Below are 15,060 nucleotides of genomic sequence, written 5' to 3'. Positions count from 1 at the left end.
AGCTTCCCAAAAGTTACATAATTTGGAAAATGTCCAAAGGGCCTTATTTCACTCTATGTAGGAACGCAGTATACAAGAAACTCACAGTGTCCATTTTATTGTAAGTAGAGCAGACTGAATTGGGATGCCATCCCCACCAGGGGAAAAAGATAAAAGGGCAATCAAATAGGGGCAGGAGGAGTGGGGAAAGAAGGAAGAAAGCTGCCCCATTGCTATCAACTAAGAAAAAGGACAGAACCATTAGATGGTATGTCCAGGTATTAGATGGTATGTCCAGGTGTTGAATGGTATGTCCAGGTGTTGGATGGTATATCCAGGTGTTAGATGGTATGTCCAGGTGTTGAATGGTATGTCCAGGTGTTGGATGGTATGTCCAGGTGTCAGGTGGTATGTCCAGCCGTCAGGTGGTATGTCCAGGTGTTAGGTGATATGTCCAGGTGTTAGGTGATATGTCCAGGTGTTGGATGATATGCCCAGGTGTTAGGTGGTATGTCCAGGTGTTGGATGGTATGTCCAGGTGTTGGATGGTATTTCCAGGTGTTAGGTGGTATGTCCAGGTATTAGATGGTATGTCCAGATGTTAGGTGGTATGTCCAGGCGTTAGGTGGTATGTCCAGGTGTTGGATGGTATGTCCAGGTGTTGGATGGTATGTCCAGGTGTTGGATGGTATGTCCAGGTGTTAGGTGGTATGTCCAGGTATTAGGTGGTATGTCCAGATGTTAGGTGGTATGTCCAGGCGTTAGGTGGTATTAGGAATACCACCTAGGCATTAGGTGGTATATCCAGATTTGCCCTGAGAAGCACTTGCTGAGCTTCTGTCCAGAGGCCACCCTGTCCCCAGAGTAAAGGTGAGAAGTCCTGGTGCGGTGGGTATGAAGTCCTGTGGCAGTCCCTTGTATCTGTCACTTGCAGACCTTGTGCCTTTGGTTTTGTCTCCCACACATCATCAGAACACACCACCCTGCATATTTACAAATGACAGCTCCAGGGCACTTGATACTCACAACGCTGTTCTATAGGGACCACAAAAGATGAGCTAACCTGAGGAGCCACCAGAAGTGCTCTTTGTGGGCTGAAGAGGTGAGCACCCCCCGAAGCCCTCAGTGTGTACATTGTGACTTGTACACTTCAGAGGGGAAAGCAGCATCATCATGGACTAGCACAGCTCTCTGAGAACGGTGAACAGCCCAGACGCTGTGTGTCTTTCTTCACAGAGAGCAACCTCCTTGTGACACAAAGGTGAGCTCTGCCTACTCTCACAGTTCAAGCCAGCTGCTGTCCCGCGCTTAAATCCTAAGAGCTCAAGACCCTTCTGCTAGAAACAAATACAAAATTGGAGGGGGTGTTGTCGTTGTTGTCATTGTTGTTTAAGTTTAAACATTATTATTTTGGGTTCTGCATTAAATGGAAAGTCAGAAAGCATGTACTGGGAAAGGTTGTGTTTTTTAAGTGACTAAAATATGAAAATAAAAATAGAGGACAAGCTGTTTTGGCTCTGAGTCCCTGTGTTAGTCAGATGTTTGGTCCCTGTGACCTGAGAAATTAACTTTTCAAAGGAAAAGTTTTTTTTTCCGCTCTTAGTTTCAGAGGTGCCTCTCTGGTCCCTTGGTGGTGGTAAGGCAAAACACAGCACCCAAAAAGCAGAGGAAGAGATAAAAGGATCCAGGGACATGATGTGCTCTTGACAGGCATGTTCCAAGCAGTCTCATTCCTCTAGTCAGCCCTAATTGTCTCCTCACAGCATTCAGCTGAACCTTCCCTATCACCACATTAGGGCTCTCAGGATTCAGACCCACTCAGAATCCTCTCAGCTGTGACCTTAACCTTGAGCCTTCAGGACATTTTCAGATTCAAAGCAGAACACTCTGGCTCTGGGCTAGTTCACTCACCTGTCTTACAGTCTATGCTTGAGACAGCTTGTAGCCTCTGCCTCTCCACCCTGCCCTGGGAGCTTAACATAACCTCACTGGTACTTAACCAGGCTCCACAGCAGTTGGAGCCGGGCAGAGCCCAGCTGTAGGACAGCAAGAGATCTATCTGCTCACAGGGTGGGGTGGAGGCAGGACAGACAGGAACAAAGACGTGTGCACTGGAAAAAGCCTGGGAGAGGAAGAGACAGAGACTGGGACAGATGGAAACCTGGAAAGACGGAAGGAAGGAGAAGCGAAAATAAAAGAGGGAAGTAAAGAATCCATTAGAGGAGGGGTGCTTCTAGAATCAAATCAGCTAGGCAGCATAGAACTATGTCTGGCACATTTCAAAGAAATAAGGGGGCAAGGACCAATAGAAATACCAGAGTGATGACACAAATTGGAGTAGGGGCATTAGTGTTTAATTTGCTTATTTTTTTTTTTTTTGGTAAAAGAAATGTAAATGGATTTTGAGCCAGATGCCAACAGACTGTCAGTACACATGTGCGTGAGTGCGGCTCATCCAGGCATCGGTTAGAATGTATCTAACAAGAACAATGGTCCCAATAAGCACAGTGCTAAGAGTACAGAGAGCAGAGCTGAGTGTGTGGCTCAGTGGCCCTATGTTGCAGGAAAAGGGAAGAATGTATCCAGTAAGAATATCGATAAGGATGTATTTGACAAAAATGATATCCAAGGAGAATGCCTTCAAGGGACTGGAGAGATGGCTCAGGTTAAGGGGAAGTACTGATCTCCCAGAGGACCACTCCAGCACCCATATCAGCCAGCTCACAGCTGTCTGTAACTGGCACCTCTGCCTCTGTCCCTCCCCCCTCTCTCTGTAAGTGTATGTCTAATAAGTGTGCATATCAAACAAAATAGAGCCAGTAGTCCGCCTTCCCAAAGGACTTCCATAAAGCACACTTAAACACTTGCTGAACTAAAAAGGAAACAAACTTTTGCAGTCCTGGGCACAGAACAGTGATTTGCTGTAGCTGCTTTTCTTTTAGGATAGGTTAAAAATCACTTTTTAAAAAAAATCGCATTTTAGAGCTTTATTGTGAAGAGTACAGATACGATATTAATTTGGCAAACAAAATAACTCTAGTCGTTGCTTTAAAATTAATGGGGCAATTAAGTTTGCAACAGAAAAAAAAAAAAAAACAGGAACTCCAGAACATGCCCAGCTTGGCTTGTTTTAAAGCCAAACTTCTAACTCTATCTGATATTTGGGTGGTAACACTGAGTTTACACAAATGTCCCAGACTTCTAAACAGCGAAGACAGTGCCCCTGCTTTTTTGTTCCCTCACTTGGGACCTTGTGCCTTGAGTTAAATGTATGAGACTAGAAGGCCATAGCACAGCAAGCATCCACCTCTGTAGGTGGGAGCTGGGAGCAGGCTGCGGTGGGAACCCCAGCCCCTCGGAAAGACAGCTCATACCCTTGGGCTCCCTCCTGTGGCGGACTCGGGAAACATAGAAGCACCTTCCGAAGGGTGGAGGGGTGGGTCGTTACTGCCCAGGGATTGCACCTGGATGTCTCTCTGGGAGGGTGGAAGGGCGGGAGAGGAGCCAGGAGTACAGAAAGGGAGCTCGCAGCTCCACCTGGATTAAGTCTATGAATAGAACGATCTGTCTTTGGCAACTCTACCCAAAAGATAAACCTTTTAAGAGTGAGACACGGATTGGCACAGCACCTATCTGTGTATCCGCTCAAGAAAGAACTTGAGCGTGTATGTTCAGGTCATAGCTATCTATTGCTCACTTTCCTTCCCCTCAGGGGCTTTCCAAACTCCAAGCTGCACACAGCCAGGACATATATTTATAATCGTCTGGTAAGGAGAGGTGAGAGCAGAAGAGATATTATCTGGAAGAGCTCAGAAAGCTGAGAGAACAGTACAGAGAGAAAAGGCAGTTTGATATTAGTGCTGGCTTCTAGATTCCGTGCCCAAAAGGCAGCATGCTGTCCCTTAGAAGGGGTAGGGGGTCACGTGAGGGGGGCTGGAATGACAATTCACACCTATGAACAGCCTCAGCCTCAACTACAGGGTGAGTCCCCTACCTAGTGGCCTAGTGCAACTCCAGGATCCAATTTAGCATTTTATAAATGACCATAGTTAAATCATGGGAGGGCTAGAGGCTACATTTGTCCAAGTCTCCAGAGTCTTTATCCAGGGACACTAACTAAGCAGCAGATGGAAATAATACAAGCCTCACCTGGTGGCAGGAGCCTGGACAAGCACAGCCCAGGGGCTAAGGAAGCTCCTCTGCCATAAGGACCAGGAGCACACCACATGGGCATCACCCAAAGGGAATTTCCAACCTGATATAAGGCATCCAAGTACAAATGCCAGTGATCGGCAGTGATAAAGTATCCCTGTGACAGAAAGGTTTACAAACAAAAACACAGCTAAGGGCAACTGGTTAGAATCTCAGAAAGTCTTTCGGAATATTAGGCAGCCACCAACTTACATGGTAGTTCCAGGTTGTGTTTGCGACAGTGAATTCTGACACACTTGTCTGGCATGGATGTTTTAGATGGCCAGTTAACCCCTCTATGGAGAGCCAGTGGGAGAAAAGAGTAAGGGTCACTGTCCCACACAAGCACTGAGAGCCACAGCGTCAGCTCCTCATGTAACCCACTCAAACCCATCTACCCCTGGCAACTGACACTAGGCCTGAGGAGACAGGGCTAGGGACAAGGAAGGTAGCCCTGTAGAGTCCTACCATCTCCTTTCAACCGTGGAATGGACAAACAGTCCCCAAAGAAGAAGAAATGGTGATAGTTCTTATTGATTGAGGAGCCAGCAAACTTTTGACATGACGGATTCTGTACCTGTGGCGGAATCAAAGTCCCTGCAGCGGTCCTGCAGGCAGCTCCAGACAGTGTCCAGACAGTGTCCAGACAGTGTCCAGACAGTGTCCAGGCAGCTCCAGACAGTGTCCAGACAGTGTCCAGACAGTGTCCAGGCAGCTCCAGACAGTGTCCAGACAGTGTCCAGACAGCGTCCAGGCAGTGTCCAGACAGTGTCCAGGCAGCTCCAGACAGTGTCCAGACAGTGTCCAGACAGCGTCCAAACAGCTCCAGACAGTGTCCAGACAGCATCCAGACAGTGTCCAGGCAGCTCCAGACAGTGTCCAGACAGTGTCCAGGCAGCTCCAGACAGTGTCCAGACAGTGTCCAGACAGCGTCCAAACAGCTCCAGACAGTGTCCAGACAGCATCCAGACAGTGTCCAGACAGTGTCCAGACAGTGTCCAGGCAGCTCCAGACAGTGTCCAGGCAGCTCCAGACAATGTCCAGACAGTGTCCAGACTGTGTCCAGACAGTGTCCAGGCAGCTCCAGTGTCCAGACAGTGTCCAGACAGCGTCCAGACTGTTCAGACAGTGTCCAGACAGCGTCCAGGCAGCGTCCAGACAGTGTCCAGACTGTCCAGACAGCGTCCAGGCAGCTCCAGGGAGGGCGCCGCGCCATGCATTTAACCCATGATGTGAGAAAGAGAAAAGGGGTAGGGCTCAGGGTCTCACCCTGTCTCAATGTGTAAGATGTCCTATGCACTCACTCACCCACTTCCGGGGCAGCAGGTCTGGCCAGCACTGTCCTGGAAAAGGGCTGGAATTCATATATCTGGTTTCCTTAAATAGTACCTTTCTTTGCTCCCTCCCTTCTTACCCTGCTCCCCCTCTCTCCCCACTCTTTCTCCACCATCTCTCCCTTCTAATCCCTGTACCCAGTCTCTCTCCCTCTCTCTCCCTGATTCTCTCTCTTCTCTCTCCTTCCCTCCCTCCCTCTCTCTCTCTATCTCTTTCACTCTCCCCCCTCTATCCCACTGTCTTCTCCTCTCTCTCCCTCTGTCTCTCTCCCTCTCTCCCCTCTCTCCCCTCTCTATCTCTCTCTGCTCTCCTCCTCTCTCTCTCACCCCCCTTCCTCTCTCTCCCCTCTTCAAATCTCTTTTAAGAATTGAACTTCTCTAAAAGAAAGTGAAGTGTGTGCCCTGGAGTCCCCTCAGAGGCAGGACAAAGAGGGCAGAGCCACTGTTTCAGCCAGACAACAGGAATGCCCCCTGCCTGTTAATTTCCCCTCGAGGACTGTGGCAGCCACCTGGAAGCAGATTTATTATAATGCTTGGGTGGACTCTTCTTTGACACAGAAGTAGATGGAATAGTCCAACACGCATTTCATACTCTCATAAAGCCCAGGAAACCACATAGACAGCTTCAGGGAGCAGCTTCCACACACAGGAAGTGTCATTGCCTGGAACCCCAAACCATAAACAGATGATAAATTCAAAAATACTTCTCCTCTTCCCCCTTTTCCCTCCCCCATCATGCCACCACTGGAAAGAAGAACACTAAGGTCTCTTCCCCAAAGGAACTCGTGTGTGTGTGTGTGTGTGTGTGTGTGTGTGTGTGTGTGTGTGTGTATGACACACAGGTACACATATATGAGTGCATGTTTGTGTATGCAGGTGTACATATGTGTGGGTAGGTAGGTACACATATTTCTGTGTACAGGTAGAGGTCAAAGGACAGCTTTGAATGCTGTTTATCAGGTGCCACTCATCTCTGTATGCCTGAGACCGGTCTCACATTGGCCTGCAGCTCACCAAGTAGGCTAGGCTGACAAGCTAACGAATCCCAGGGATCAGGGCTGTCTCTGTCTCTCCCTCACTGAGATTCCACGTGCCTGCTAACATACCCAGATTTTTAAAAACATGAGTTCCTAGAATCTAACCCAGGTTCCTACATTTTCAAGGCAAAGACTTTACCAAATGAGCCATATCCCCTTAAAAAGCCAAATTTTAAAATGTTTAACTGTGCTGAGGAAAAACTTAAACAGTTCCACATCCTCTGTTGAATGAACTAATTGATAATCAAAACTCAGCTGCACATTAGAACATTTTTAGTTAATTCCATCGAGAATTATTTTCTAAATTATGAACAGAGACAGAATTCCCTTCATTATCATAATATCTCTATTTATTTATTTATTTGTTTATTTATGTATTTGGTTGGTTGGTTGGAAGGTTGATTGGTTGGTTTTTTTAGAGACAGGGTTTCTCTGTGTAGCCCTGGCTGTCCTGAAACTTGCTCTGTAGACCAGGATGGTCTTCAACAAAGAGATCTCCCTGCCTCCGCCTTCCAAGTGCTGGGATTAAAGGTATGTGTCACTACCACCTGAATGGTGAAATCTCTATTTCATATCAAAATGGTTATCAGTTAAGATGACTATATCCTGTGAAGTCTTTTTACTTTCATTTGACCTCTAATTAATGAAAGATGCTCTTGTGGGCACATAAAGACGAGACGTGTCTGTACTGAGGGCTCTCCATAGTTAAGATTGGTATGATGTTGTGGGGTTGGGGATTTAGCTCAGCGGTAGAGCGCTTGCCTAGGAAGCGCAAGGCCCTGGGTTCGGTCCCCAGCTCCGGAAAAAAAAAAAGAATCAAATGGTATGATGTTGTAAGAACCATCTGGTGCATGTGTGTGGATGAAACCCATGTGAAGGGAAAGAAGTCTACATGGGACACTCAGAGACCAAGACTCCATAAGGCAAAGGTAAGCCCAGGGGGGATGTGGCCAAAGAGAATGGCAGGATTGGGTGTGGAACCTTGATCATTGGGGCTGGGCGTTTACTAATGTAGTATACCTATAACAATGTGTAAAATCAGAGCACAATAAAGTAATGAAGTTGGAAAAGACTCAGAAAGATTTGTCTACTGAACACAAAGACACTCCTCACCTCAAGCATCCACAGCCCTGTTACTCTGAAGCTAAAAGAAACCCTAGGAGTGAGGACAACTAACCCAGCAACATACACTCCCATTCTCGCCCAAGTGCTGCCAACACATTTGCTAGTTTTTCCGAGCTCCTTGTGAAGGCATAAAAGCTACAGGTGTGCACACCTGTGGGACCAGAGGGGCGTGGCCAGCATAGTCCCTGGAGCTCACAGGAGAGCTTCTGAGTCGAGCTCAGAGAGAGTGCCCTGGAGCTTTTGGACAAATTCATTGCTCCTTCAGGACTCAACCCTCATGGTCACCAACTGATCTCTGGTTCTTTTGCACAAGTATTGGGGTCTCAGCCTGGAGACACCTGCCTTCTTTCTGGTCCTTCATGACAGCATATGAGCGGCAGAGCAAGCAATGTCCTGAAATATCTGGCAATTGTCTTAAACTCAAAAAGCAGCTCAGCTCTGGTGTGTACCCATCTGGAGCTCAAAGTGGATTCCTTGTTGCTATTGCCTTGGTTACTGGATCTCACACCCAAATCTGAAGGAGCAACTTTCATGTACTGGTTATATTTTTGGTTGTTGCCAATAAACGTATAGATTTGTTCCTAAGCAGTGACTATAGTTCATAACTCCAGGACAGGTGCAGGACGGAAAAGCACTCACTAGACTGTCCTCCACCTCCACTGGCCCTCAGAGTTCTCCCTAGGTTAGAGGCCATTTTCATCAATAAGAAGGAGACTCTTCCATCAGATTCTGGGAATGAGAAGAGCTTGGTGCCCCACCATGCTGAGAGGCTCCCAGCACCACAGACCCCAGGGCAGGGACACAGGGATGAGCCTGTGAAGTGCAGAAACTGAGAACTCCCTTCAGTGAGGGCCAGGAGGGAAAGGTAACAGAATGACTACAGGCTCATGAGAGGAGAAGCAAAGGGCCCACAAATAACTGTGACAAGAGAAGGATAGAGGGAGAAAGTGAGACCAAGAGCAAGAAGAAATGATGTTATCAGTGAGGGAGATAGATAGATAGATAGATAGATAGATAGATAGATAGATAGATAATATGTAGGTAGGTAGGTAGGTAGGTAGGTAGGTAGGTAGGTAGACAGATAGGTAAAGAGGTAGGTAGATAGACAGACTGATGGACAGATGGATGGACAGACGGGCGGACGAATGGATAGAGATCGCATGTGCACATAGCCTATACCTCTTTCACTGTAAGCCACACTGTGTTCAACACAATAAAAATATGAATATACTTGTGTTTCATCAAAGTGAGGTTATCCTGTGACCTTCTTGGTGTTGAGAAATCTAGTTAAATTTGGCCAGGTTTTATAATAAAGATTCCCATTGAATCCCTTTTTAAATCTGGGATACAAATGCGAGTTGACATCTTTAAACCATGCTCTTTATTTGCACTGAATTACATACAGCCTTTTGCCTTTCGATTTTCAGCCTGGAACTATGAGACCACAGCAGACTGTACACACTGTCCTCCCTTGGAGTAATTTAGTTTTAATCCATGTGAAATTAGAATTCAATGGAACAATAACTCATTCTGAGCCTTTTCCTCATGTGGGACACAGTCTAATATTTCATATGTGTATGGATATTCAAAGTCGGAAGACACTCAGTTAGTGGCAGGGCCCTGCTCCCTACCTGGCCCCACAGAGAGGTGGACATTTCATTCCCTGTAAATGAACTCATCCACAAAGAGAAATTCTCTCTCCAGTTTTCCTTAGCTTCAAAGCACTAATGGAATTTCCTCACTGTAAGTTTGTGCTTGTATATGCGAAATCGTGTCTTTTAATAGAATTTTTAACCTGTAAACATTACCTTTCACCTCCAACCTCACAAGCCACAGCCAGTCTTTAAGGCCTCTACGTCCTATCATCCTGGCTGGTCCAAAGGTGCATTGGGATACAAGATCCCTTAAACCCCTGAGCCATGGTAACCCACAGGCATCCATGTTGCCAACATGTCTCAATTGTCTTAATCAGGCTTACAGCTATTCACCATCTTCATTTCAAATCAGAGCTAAATGTTTGAATTTAGAGATCATGTAAATGAGTTCCTAGTAGGAAACGTTGTCTTTATTTCCCTCCTCCTTCCCCAGCTTCGGAGACTGTCTTCACAGAGCCTCAGGTACAGTGTTGCCAGAAGAGGAAGGAAAATGGGATTGCTGTTGATTCCTCAGACTGAGGGATATGGTGTCACAGCAGCATGGTCCATACACTCCACTCCACATCACGCAAGTGCAGAAGGGAATGGGATAATGGACGGCACATTGTGTCATGGACTGATGATCATCAATGACGCTCTTCTGAATCCACACATGCAAAATGCTGTCTTCCCATCACTCTCCTTCCCTTCAAAGACCCATGCCGAAGACGGCAAAGCACACCGCAGAGTGCCCACATCTCCTCACCTCACCCCACTCGCTGGAAGAATGCCAACATCTGTGTACAATCAGGCCATGGGAAGGGTGGAGAAAATCCACAGGCTGGCTCTGCCCATGTGCACTTCCTCCCCAACAGGTGAATCAGTTTACCCATTTTGAGGAGAAACGGGCAGGACAAAGGGAAGCAGAGAACGTGCTCTTTCCATCTGCCTGGACAGCCCACATGATTGCTCTCATCTAAGCCAAGCAAGGAATGTGCTCCAATAGTGCCAATATCCAAACACCGCTTAATGACACAACAGTATAAGAACTGGTGGCTGTGGTTTCTAAACTCCCTTCCAGACCAACAGCATAATCTGGATTGGAGAATGAGCGTGGTCTGAGTACATCAAACATTAGCTTTAGCCCTCAGCACATGCTCAGTAGTCTTCTTCCCCATTCTACAGGTAAGACCAAAGTTCAGTCACTTGCATAAGATCATACACCCATCAAGAAGGGACCTAGCCCCCACACATCTCCATGAACTGTGAGTCCCACAAACCCTTGTAGACCGACAGTCCCCCACACCCATCATGGACTGCGAGTCCTGTATTCTCCTGTGGACAGAGTCCCGTGTATTTCCAGGAATTGAATTCCATACACCCTTAAGAATTGAGTCCCATGCAGCCCTGCAGACTAACACTTCAATCATTTACCAGAGACAGAATCTAAACCTTGTACACAGGAGGCTATTCTCTGGGTTAGCATTCAGGAACCCAAAGACTTCTCCAACAAACAGAAGGTAATTCAAAAAGAGATTAGCACCACAGGAAAAAAAAAGCCAGAACATTTAACATTTCCTAGTGACTGACCATTCAAACTTTGATTATATCTTAAGTATATAGAAATATAGCAACCACAATCTTCGTTTTCTAGCTTGGGGTGGGGAGTGGGGGAAGAAGAATCCTGACAAATAGTTTATAGCTTTAAGTACTTCTCCAGGATGAAAAAAAAAAAAGCAGCATTTTATGTGTTAATGTGATTTTAAGACAAAGTGTTCTTGGGGAGTGCAGTAAATGGGGCACTTCCTGTATGGTGTAAGACCAACTCCCAGCTCCAGTAAAGGGACCCCACAAGCAGCTGGCACCCATGGAGACTGGGAAACCCTTGCAACAGTGTAAAGAAACAAAAGGGGAAAAGATGGAAAGTGAGAAGTTTCCAGAAGGGGTAGGACAAGAAGACAATCTAGTAATTTTAAACTGTCCTGATTACCAATCTATCTGGGGGGTGGGGGGGGGCGGGTGAAACAAGTCTATTTGGTACTTTTAGAAAATGTGATTACAGAAGTCTGCTGCTTAGAACTCAGAAACATGGTGCTAAGACCTTTTGAGAACTGGCCTCTTTCCCTGTGGACTTTTTAAATTTACTTGAAGTGTGTGCCTGAGCTCTGTACATACACGGGCATCTATGCACACGTTCATTTATGAATGCAGGCATGCAGTTCCTTCAGGTTCCTTGAGGTAGGGCAAGACTGAGGGAGGGAAACTCCCTCCAGTTTCCAGTTATGGTTCTAATCTATCAGTCACTCATGAGACACAAGGCAGGGCCCTAGGACTGCCCCAGAAGAATTTTAGGTATGAACAATGAACTCACTCAATCTTCCCCCTTCAAGCTGCTGAAAAACAGGGAGAGGGAAAGAAAAAGCAACAGGCTGGCCTGCCTGCTTCACTTTTGCAAAGAGCCTTAACCAGACTAGCCCTGGTTTTCCATAGGATAAGCACCCTCCGCAGGGCACCTACCACTCTCTCCACAGGGGCCTGCTCACCACCTTGGTGTTTTCTTAAGCACTTGTTCAAAAACACGTTTAAGTGGAATGCTTTCGTTTCTGCAGATTGCATTAATTATGGGCTCCCTAGAGCGCGGGCCGCACAAGGGCTGCCCGCTGGGCTCTGCAGACACCAGCCTGCAGGAGTGGCCGCGGTTGTGTTGGCCCGAGGTGGACGCTCTCAGCCCCCATCCACAGCGCGGTTTCTGGCACCTCACCTCGCGCCTTGGCGTAGCCAATACTGCAACTAAGAGAGACAAACTTAGAGCGGTCAACCACAGTGCCACACGCGCTCGGGAGCGCTCCCTGGCACGCACAGCATCTTGCCCCTAAGGAGAAGACCCAGGAGACTAGGGACACTCCTTTGTGCCTCCTGTGCCCCAGATCCTTCCTCCTCTATGAATCTTTTAACAAAAGAAAAGCAGTCTTTAATTCAATGTCATATCTGCTTCTTTGTCTCAAGGATTCTCTGAGATGCTCCGCCACAAGTGGAACCCATGGGCTGCGCTCCCCCCGCCCCACCAAAAGGATAAAGACAGGGGGTCCTCGTGGCGCTGGAGCTGAAGATCGCCCTCTTCCTAACGCTAGGCTGGGTCGGCGGCGTTGGCAAGGTGGACACCCAATCCCTGTGAGTTCACCCTAAAACAGCTGAGGTGCATAAGTGGCCCAGATCCTTGTTCCTGTGCCATCCCTTCCCACCCAAAGTGGGGAACTGCGGGCACTCCCGCATGCTAACTCCCTTCTATTCTGGACTGGTAGGACCAGCAGCCCTTCACCTACGGAGTAGCTATGGACCCTGGACACCCATGCCGTGGGACTCTCCGGGACCCACCTGTTGGAGATCACCGGACCACCTGCTCCTGGAGCCTTGTACCAGAGGGGAGAATGGGTTCTCAGCGAGGAACAACAGAGAAAGCCGGGGAGCGCGTCCCGGGACTTACCGTGAGCGCCGAGAACTTCTGCGCGGGCACTGGCGGCAGCAACGCGGCGAGCAGCGGCAGCCAGCACAGCTGTGGCGGCAGCATGGTGACGCTGGAGGGGACCAAGCGAGGCAGACGCCCCACACGCTGCACCCAGGCACTCGGCGAAGATCCGGTGTGCGAACGCGAGAGCGAGGGGTCAAGAACTGCTCTGCGGTCCTACCGCCTCTGGTGGAGACCGCACGGCCCCTCCGTGCGCTCCGGCCGGGGCTCCACGAACTCTTCTTCGGCTGCCCCTGCTGCTGTCAAATAACCCTAGTTTCCCGGATCCTCCCCTCCCGCCCTCTCCGCCCTCCCTCCCGCAGATCTCCTCCCAACGCCCCACCTCCCTCGGCCACCGCGCCCGCGCAGGGGCCGCCCGGCGTGCAAGGCTGTGAAGGAGACAACGAAGGCTACCAGGACCAGGCAAGCGTGTGTTGGTGCTGTTTGCACGCCTCCTTCACACAAACACAGGGACACACCTTGCAGGGGTACGAACTCACACAGGTTCCTGAGATGCACTGTGCCCCGCCCTCATGCCCTGGGGCGCCTTCTGTCTTTTTCTTGGAGGTTCCCCACTGCGCCTAGGCTGGCCTGTGGCTTTGCATTCACCAGAAAGTAGCTCTCTGAGATGCTAACTGGTTATTGGCTCCTCAGTAGTGCCGCTGAAAGCACCACGAAGTCCTACATCTTTCCACAGGTTAACCCTGAGGGCCGGAGGGGTCTGAACACAGATCTGTGAGGTAGATGACTTCCTGGGCAAACGTGGAGGAAGGTGAGCGCACACACTGATGTTGCCGCTTTAAGCATTTCAGGTGTTCAGCAACAAGCGCGTTTGAGTGGGATGTTGTTGACTGTTGATGGAAACCAAGGGGATTTTACACACCAGGTTCTGCAAAAGGAGAGCATTGCTGAAATAGTTTAGCCCTGGCTGGTAGCTTCACAGGAAAAGGCCCTAATTCTACCTCATGCAGAAAGCCAACTGAGAAGACTTTGGAGAACAAAGAATCAATTGACTTGTCAGGGCCTCTCTGTAGGGAGCAAAACAGCAAGCTCACCTCCAACTTTTCTCTCCTCTGCTGTTCTGGAGATCCCTGTGAGCTGGGTAATCAATCAGAAAGCAGCTACCCTGCCTTAAGCTAACACGAAGTCCTCTGGAAAAGAACAGCGCTGGAGCTCCAAAAGGATAGCATTGAGGAGTGAGGTCGACCGAGCATAACAGTCCCCAACTTCATGAGATCAGCTGTGCCTACTTTCAAGAGGTCATTAAGGGTGCGCCTGTGGACATTCCCTCGATGGGGGAAAGAGAAGTATCCCTGGGCCTCACCTGAGATGCCAGTTGTTCATCCCAAGTCGTTGTATGCAATTCTCCCTACTAGTACTTGGCCTTGGGGTCTCGGGAGGTACTCAAGTTCATGGGCTGAGGAAAAATTTATCGAGAGGGGCTCCATCTATGTGGGTGTGAAAGCCATCAACTAAGCTGTGTGAAGGCTGTACTATGGATGCTCTGAGGTAAAGTCACCTTCCTGAAAGTAACCCTGTGCCGCTTAGTAACCACTATAAGCTTATTATCTCCCCGTGTGGAACTCCCAGTGGAATCCTAGTTCATCTTGCCACTGGGGCCTTTTGAGGATAGGTAGACCTTGCTTATGTCTCCTCAGGGAAAGAATTCTCACAACACAGGCGGAAAGAAAATCTTCTAGAGACAGCTGCTTAAAGAAGCCTTCAAAACTCCAGTCTGTCAAGCATTCAACACCCTCCTACATTGAGAACATGGAGGAACATGGTACCAAAACTCTTCAGAGTCAGACTCGGTCCAGGAACAGGCATGACTGAGTAAGCAAATAACTTATACATTGAAATAAAAAAATTAAATAAATGCTGTGCACTTCTATCCTCTACAACAGTAATAATAATAATAATAATAATAATAATAGTAATAATAAATATAAACAGCACATTCAAGAAGTATTTGATACAAAACATTTTCCTTTTATCTTTTATTTCAAGGGCACAAATTATTAGCTGAAATGTGTCCTTAGGACTCAGAGCCTGAAAATAGCTTTTTTTTCTACTCTCTTCCACTGTGTGTGTCCAGCAAGTAACAGGCTTCATTTGCTCCCATTTTACAGATGAGAAACAAAACAAACAGCTGTATGTCCTAGCCAGCCACAAAATCAGGGGCCGAGTCCAGATGTCCTAACTTGGAATTCTGGCAAGCCTATCACATCCCCTGGAGATGTGGGAAGGCAGAAGAA

At 48.0% G+C, this 15,060-nt stretch overlaps 1 protein-coding gene across 2 annotated transcripts in view; it reads right to left on the bottom strand.

Moving 5' to 3' along the window:
• Smoc2 (SPARC related modular calcium binding 2) overlaps positions 1-13,048 on the bottom strand; it is a 128,798-nt gene extending 115,750 nt beyond the window's left edge. Inside the window, exon 1 of one of the 2 annotated variants that reach the window (XM_087651174.1) lies at positions 12,785-13,048. In XM_087651174.1, the coding sequence (XP_087507300.1) occupies positions 12,785-12,868 (84 nt within the window). In that variant the 5' untranslated portion in view covers positions 12,869-13,048. 2 annotated transcript variants of the gene reach the window in all.
• Positions 13,049-15,060: the final 2,012 nt, after the last annotated feature.

This window comes from Rattus norvegicus, chromosome 1 (genome assembly GCF_021556685.1).
Source record: "Rattus norvegicus strain SHRSP/BbbUtx chromosome 1, alternate assembly SHRSP_T2T, whole genome shotgun sequence".
In the NCBI taxonomy this organism is placed as follows: domain Eukaryota; kingdom Metazoa; phylum Chordata; class Mammalia; order Rodentia; family Muridae; genus Rattus; species Rattus norvegicus.
This window is presented reverse-complemented; position numbering and strand designations above follow the sequence as displayed.